This window comes from Teleopsis dalmanni, chromosome X (genome assembly GCF_002237135.1).
Source record: "Teleopsis dalmanni isolate 2A chromosome X, ASM223713v2, whole genome shotgun sequence".
Classification (NCBI taxonomy): domain Eukaryota; kingdom Metazoa; phylum Arthropoda; class Insecta; order Diptera; family Diopsidae; genus Teleopsis; species Teleopsis dalmanni.
In genome coordinates, this window is record NC_051848.1 from 34,549,604 (window position 1) to 34,556,788 (window position 7,185).

The following is a 7,185-nucleotide window of genomic DNA, read 5'->3' on the forward strand; positions in this document are numbered from 1 at the left end:
TTCTTATTACTTTTAGTTAATTTTTTTTCTAATTTGCTGTAATATTTTCATAAATATATTATATCAGGATTAATTACATATTTAAGGTATCAATAAAACTTAAAAATTTAAGCAACTTTAGTTTGGTAAAAAATAATACACCCGATTTAATGAATAACTTTCTTAAATTATTATGACGAAAATCTTCTGCTCGTGCAAACACAATTGCTACTTTCATGTTTTACATACATCAATTATTAACATGAAATACTAAAAAAAAAATAAAAAATATATATATAAAAGCAATTGGTTAAATATAATTGTAAAAATAAACAAAATTATCTATTTACATATTCTAGTTTGTATAAATATATAGAAATATTTCATTAAAATAATTTCAAAAAAAATAATTTATGTATTTTCCAGTTTGCGCAAATATTACAGTTTGGTGATATTTACCATTTGTATTAAATAATATAAAGCGGCAACCATAAATTTCATTAGCTCCGGAAGTGAACATTTTTACGCAAGTCTCATTGCAGAGTTCATAATCAATTGTTATTCGCTGGACAAGTTTAAGAAATTAGAGCAGTATCAAGAATTTCTGTATTAATTACATCTACTTATTAGATATTTGAGCCTCAATGGAGTTTTTGAAATAGAAAGCAAATATATTACCGTAAATTTTTCTTGGGATTCAACACATAGATATATGTAAGTGGTTTCCCTCTTAAAAATTAAAAAGAAAAAAAAATGTCTCAATATAATTAAAAAATGTTATTTAGAAGAAAATATTTGTAAGAAAGATATATTATATAAATATAATTTTATGCTGCAAGTTTTTCAAAGAATAATAGTAAATAATATAGTTTCATTTAGCTTTTCGCATAAATCATAAATTTAAAATAATCACATTTGGGTTTCATATTTTTTTCTTCTAGACTTGTTTTAGTCTAATTCGTAAGTTATTAAAGTTCTTTATTATTCTTATAGTACATTTTATTAGAATTTTCAATAACAATATAATAACAAGCTATATCAATGCTACAACAATTAATATGTAGAATACAAACTACATTTTAAACCGTATGCCGCAATTTAGAATAATATTAATTCACAATAATTTATTTCCGGAAATAATGAGTTCACAATAAATATGAGTTCACAATAAATATTAACAATGCCATTTAATACCGCTTTTGTTTAAAAAGTTTTATGTAGTTCAAAATAACATACATTTAAAGTTTGTTTTAAATCTAACTTTTAGTCAAACAATAAACTATTTTGTTAGTACAAAAAGAATTTAAAAACTTTGCGGGACTGTTGCCAAGCTGCGAAAATGCCATTAACAACAATTCACAATAAATTAAATTTTTGCAACAACAACAAAATTTTGACAGCCGCTTTGATAGATTCTTGCATAAAAACAAAAATTGTTCTTCGTTTTGTGTGGTATTGTGCAGCGTCGAATTAATTTAGTTCGTTTTTTTATTTTTGTTAATTATATGTTTAAAATGGGATTGTTATTCAAATATAAAAAGTTTACAAAAAAGCTATTGTAGTTTTTACAATGTTATAGTTTGGACGAGTGCATTTACAAAAGTTCAAATAAAGTTATTAAATTAGGAAGCATAATTGTGAGTTAAAAATAATCCCTTTGTATATAGTTAAGTTAATGTATATAAAAACAGGATGTGTGCAATAGTTTTTATAGAAGAATTTTGATAGAAATTGCAAACGCTGAGTAATGAATTTTAAAATATTCAAGAATTCGATTGAAACAAATAAAATGCGAAAATAAACATATTTTTACGTTTTATAATAAAATTTTTTTATGTGCAACTAATAATTCGGAATTTAATTGATTTTTCAGAATGTTGTTTAAATAAAAATTTTAGCAAGAAAATTCATTGAAATTGTGAAAAATTCGAGTAAATTTATATTTTTGTGCATTTTCATAAATAAGAAGTATGTATTGCTTATTAATTTCCATATAATTCTTCTAATAATTAGTAAATATTATATTAGTTATATAAATTAATAAAATTTATTACAGACAAAATGAACGGTCATACACGCAATCCATTTAACAACCTCACGAACACTGGTAACAACATGCTGCAACCTAGTCAAGATATCACAATTATGCCAATCGTTAATGGTATTCCACCGAAGAAACAACCTCAATTGAATGCACAGCGTCCTGAACTTACATTTCATTGCATGTTCTGTAGTGCATACTCTGCATATCCATCCGTTATGTATCGTCATTTGAATGATGTACATCCTAATCGATCTCAAGTACCTGAAGAGCCACAAAACTCGGTTAATACAGATGAATCAGAAAATGTGTTCGAACCGATATGTGAATTAGTAGAGCTGGATGAAAAGGTTGATGGCATTGAAAGTGAAACAGATTCTGAAAGTGATGAAGAGTCGTCAACGTGCAGCAGTGGCACTTCAACAACAACTGGCAGTAGTGGCACAAATTCAAATGCACCAGATGAACTAGTAACTTCTGCGAATATCAAAGTAAATGGCAAGGAAAATATGTATCTAGCAAATTACGGAAATGTAGGAGGTATTTATGAAGAAGTAGAGACTGATACAATGAGTTCTGGTAGCACTCCGGATGTGCCAACAATAATAAAAAATAATCAACGTGAATCGATATCAATCACAATGGTGGATTCTAAAAGTGCAACTACACATATAACCTCTTCGAATTATTCACGTACATCATCTGCTGTCAATACCGGATCTGTGACAATAGCTTTTGCAGATAGAAAATGTTTTCAATGCTCACAATGCGAGCAATCTTTTCGAAATGCCGGAGACCTTTCCAAGCATGTACGCTCGCATATAACTAATAAACCATATCAATGTTCTATATGTGAAAAGACTTTTACTCACATCGGTAGTCTTAATACCCACATTCGTATTCATACTGGTGATAAGCCTTACCAGTGTCAGCTGTGCTCCAAGTCATTCACCCAATCGAGTAGTTTGATGGTCCACTTGCGTTCACATAACTCAAACAAACCATTCCATTGCGAGCTTTGCGATAAAGGTAAATATTACTATCAGTTGATGACTAGGAATGATTTTCTTTATTTATTTTTTTTTAATTAAATTATGATTTGATCATTAACTCTTATTACCAATACAAATTTATAAATAAAAATTATAATTTTTTCATAAAATGTTTATATGCAAAATATGTTATATTCAGCGTATTGTCACAAACAATTTATTTTTTTACTGTTATCTTAATTGTTATATACTATAATATATACTATATACTAAAAAAACATATTTTTTATTATTGTATTTAATTATTATATCAAATTATAATTAAGATCCTTACATTTGTTTTATATTATATATTTATTTATATATGTACATATTTATATTTATATTATTTATAGCAAAAATTTAAATTGTTATTTTGTTTGATATATTATGTTGATATATTTTAAACTAGATATTATGTTGATATATTTTAAATTATATATTATGTTGATATATTTTAAATTATATATTATATTGATATATTTTAAACTAGATATTATGTTGATATATTTTAAATTATATACTATATTGATATATTTTAAATTATGTATTATATTATAATATGATATATTCTAAAAGTTTTGTTGTATATAATATAGTTGTATTTTTATTTAACTTGTACTATTATAATGAATCAGTTCAGTGGATCAGTGGGGCAAAAAGTGATATTAGTCTAACTGCCACTAATATAAATTTATTATTCGTCAAAAAAATAACATTATCTAATATCTAAAAAGACCTAAGAAAACCCGATAAAATCTGTGAGATACAGAATGGTGCTCACAAAAAGTTGAAGGAAAAGTGCTAAACGCACTATCTCTATGTAATAATACGATAAGACGCAATACCTTCTTTTTATCAGTGAGGCTTAGTTATTTTCGTAATAGTTCCAATTGTTAGGAAATAATAATTACTAATAATATATGCTATGTTGTTGTGATCCCTTAGGAAAACTCGATGAGTTAGGAGTGCTCAGCCTCGCTTGCTCTACTGGAAAGATAAGTAGTATTGGGATGTAAACTCGGTTGTTTCTATAATGCTTTCAATTTTTTTTTTGTGTTATTAGCATATTGTCTTTATTATCCTAATTATAGTATATGTTATTTTGTGTTATTCTACTATAAATATTTTAATCAATTTTTAACAAACTAACTTAAGCTTATAATGTAATATATATAGATATAATATTAATATTAGTATAATTTTTGTACTGATGTTCATTTTGTTTTTTTTTTTTTTTGCTAATATTTATTTTATTTTATTTTAATTATATATTTCTCTAATAATTTTATTAAGTGTATTTTTTTTTTTCAATACTAAATGTTGTTTGCCGTACATTGCAAACTATTATAATTATACGAATAGTATGTTGACTAGATTAGACAACAATTAAGTCATTAGAGCTAAAGAAAGTTATATGACGTATAATATGCTGTTCACATGACGAATTTAAGACGTCTTACTTTAAGAAGTCTTTCGACTGTGCATTCACACAGCATTCTTGCTCTCAGAGCTGCTGCAATCAGTAATTTGAGTGATATATGCAAATAGAGAGAGAGAGAAACAAAAAGCAGAAAAATAAAGATTTTTAAATGAAAATTTGGGACTTTTTCGGGATTCGGGACGATAAAGCTGTTTTTATTAAAAATATTTCTAATTTATATTTTTAAAACTATTATTTAATACATTTATAGAATTTATGTCCATTATATTTGTTTTATTATGTGTTTTTATATTCTTAACATATATTTATATTATTTTTTATTAAATTAGTTTTAAATTGATGCGGTTGCGGTTAATGAAGAAAGGGTACATGTATTTTCGTACAGAGACGATTCTTTAAACTGATTGAAGTAATGCCTGTATAATTTTTGATTCTCTAAATGGTCGACTAACCTCTTCTGCAAGTAACGTATCTGGATACCCAAAAAATTTATAATTAAACAAACAATGATGAACGTTAATGCAGAAATTAAATAAAAAATAATTAATTAATTAACACATGTAGCCTTTCTGCTCTGTCCGCTTTAATTTTTGAATAAGATGATAATATATTTTTTGAGTTATATAAAAATTGAAAAATGTACTTTATTAAATTTTCAGGATTCTTTAATAATGCAGCACTAATAATGCATCAGAAAACTCATGAGGGAGAAGTCACTTACAGTTGCGAGAAATGTGACAAAGTATTTAAACAGCAATCAGTATTGGATGAGCATATGCTTCTGCACACTGAAATTTCTATATTTCAATGTGCTATCTGTAAGATTTCATTCACTACAGCATCATTATTGGTACAACATATGAAATGTCATACCGGTGCAAAACCTTTCACGTGCTCCTTATGTGAACGTTCCTTCACTCAGCCAGGCAGCCTCAACATTCATATGAGGATACATACAGGAGAAAAACCGTTTAAGTGCAAATATTGCAACAAAAGTTTTGCACAAACCTCTAGTCTCAGTGTGCACATGAAGGGGCACACAGGGTATATAACATTTCCATGCCATATATGTGGTAAAAACTATAGTCAACAAGCATATCTGAATAAACATATGCAGGGTCATGTTGCACGTAATGAAACGCATTCCGTTCCTCAACCAAAAACTCCTCTCGTCTGTATTGTGTGCAGCAAGACATTTGCGGATATAAGTTCGTTTGAATTGCATGTTGCTACCAATCACGAGGATCTTCTAAAAGGTAAAGCGACACTTGGTAATCGTGGTGTGGACATGATAATGGAACCGATTGTTAATAAAATTATTGCCGATGATAATCAAATGTTAAGTAAAAATATTGAATCGACTAAAAGCACTACTAATGAAATTTCTGATTCTATAAAAACTCGTGCACAAAAATCGAATTCTGGTAAAGAAAATGTGGAAGCAAAAGGTGTTATTGTCCCAAAGATAGTTCATACAGCAAAAGATGGTAAAGTACAAAATAGTGGAAATGAAGACAAATTCCCTAAACCCGCAGCGGTTGATAAACCTATTAAGACTGAAAAAAGCGTAATTGTAAGAAATCCGGCAGCTTTGAAATCTAAAGCTAGCATAGAGAATCAAGACACAGTAATATTCCAAAAACCACAAGCAAAAGCCAGATTTCAACCAAATGAAATAGTGCCACCAGACGCAGTTACCGCCAATTTCATTGTAGAAAAAAAAGCTCAGAATGACAGTGTCATGCAGTTAGGCGATTTAGATGATTTTGAGGAGGATGAAGAAGAAACAATTGAAATGGATTCTGCGGATAATTATAACGCACAATTGGTAGCAGCTCAAATGATCTCCTCAGTGGAGAATTCACAAATTAAAGTGGAACAGGAGGAGTATCCACCTTTTGCATGTGAAAATTCACCAGTTTACGATGAATTCCTTAACAGTGAACCTCATATAAAAATTGAAAATGATGATATGAGTGACTATTATACTTTCGATGAAGTACAAAACATGGACTATGATAGCGTGGCCGCTGAAGAAGAAGTTATCACTTCTAAATAAAGGTTATTTATTAGATTCTTTATTTTTTTCATTTAAATAATTAATTTTTATTTTTTATTTATTTAGCACGCAGTATTAAAGAAGAGGATAATGATTGCTGCACCTGCTTGCATTTAATTCCGCAATTCTAATTTAAATACTCAACAATAATTGTATAATGTAAAAATGATCGTTAAAGAACAACTTAAACTAAATTTAAAGATTTTATAAAAATTGTTAATCCCATCAGTATTGAATTATTATAAATAATTAACAACTATGTACTTTATAAGTGTGTACTGACCAGAACATAAGTTAGTTTATAAAAAACTATTGTAAACAAAATAATCATGCATTTATTTTACTTTCATTTTATGTGTTATAATGCGTTACGTGTTATTCATTTCGTATTTATTATATATTTTATAATTTGTTTTTATATTTTATGTTTGTTTATTTTTTATATTTCATGTTGGTTTCATATTTTCTTTATATGTATATTGCAATTATATATTTTATATTTGTTTCATATTTATATTTATTTTATATTTATATTTATTTTATATTTATATTTATTTTATATTATCATTTTATATTTTATACGTGTTTTGTATTAATTTGTTCTATTTAATTTTTTATTTATTTTTAATTA

General features: G+C 26.8%; 1 protein-coding gene across 3 annotated transcripts; it reads left to right on the forward strand.

Moving 5' to 3' along the window:
- Positions 1-521: 521 nt before the first annotated feature.
- Positions 522-6,748, forward strand: LOC119687342 (zinc finger protein 2). Of its 3 annotated transcripts, none has more exons than XM_038101629.1 (4): positions 522-693; positions 2,036-3,049; positions 5,155-6,556; positions 6,621-6,748. In XM_038101629.1, exons 2-3 carry the CDS (start codon positions 2,041-2,043, stop codon positions 6,552-6,554), a joined length of 2,409 nt encoding a protein of 802 aa, XP_037957557.1. In that variant the 5' UTR covers positions 522-693; positions 2,036-2,040; the 3' UTR covers positions 6,555-6,556; positions 6,621-6,748. The 3 variants fall into 3 exon arrangements, with proteins under 3 accessions (XP_037957557.1, XP_037957555.1, XP_037957556.1); XM_038101627.1 differs by lacking the exon at positions 522-693 and adding an exon at positions 1,427-1,616; XM_038101628.1 differs by lacking the exon at positions 522-693 and adding an exon at positions 1,910-1,947.
- Positions 6,749-7,185: the final 437 nt, after the last annotated feature.

Coding starts and splice junctions, on each gene's coding strand:
- LOC119687342 (XM_038101629.1), top strand. CDS start 2,041: ATGAACGGTCATACACGCAATCCATTTAACAACCTCACGAACACTGGT. Junction 3,050..5,154: donor TTGCGAGCTTTGCGATAAAG/GTAAATATTACT, acceptor TTAAATTTTCAG/GATTCTTTAATAATGCAGCA.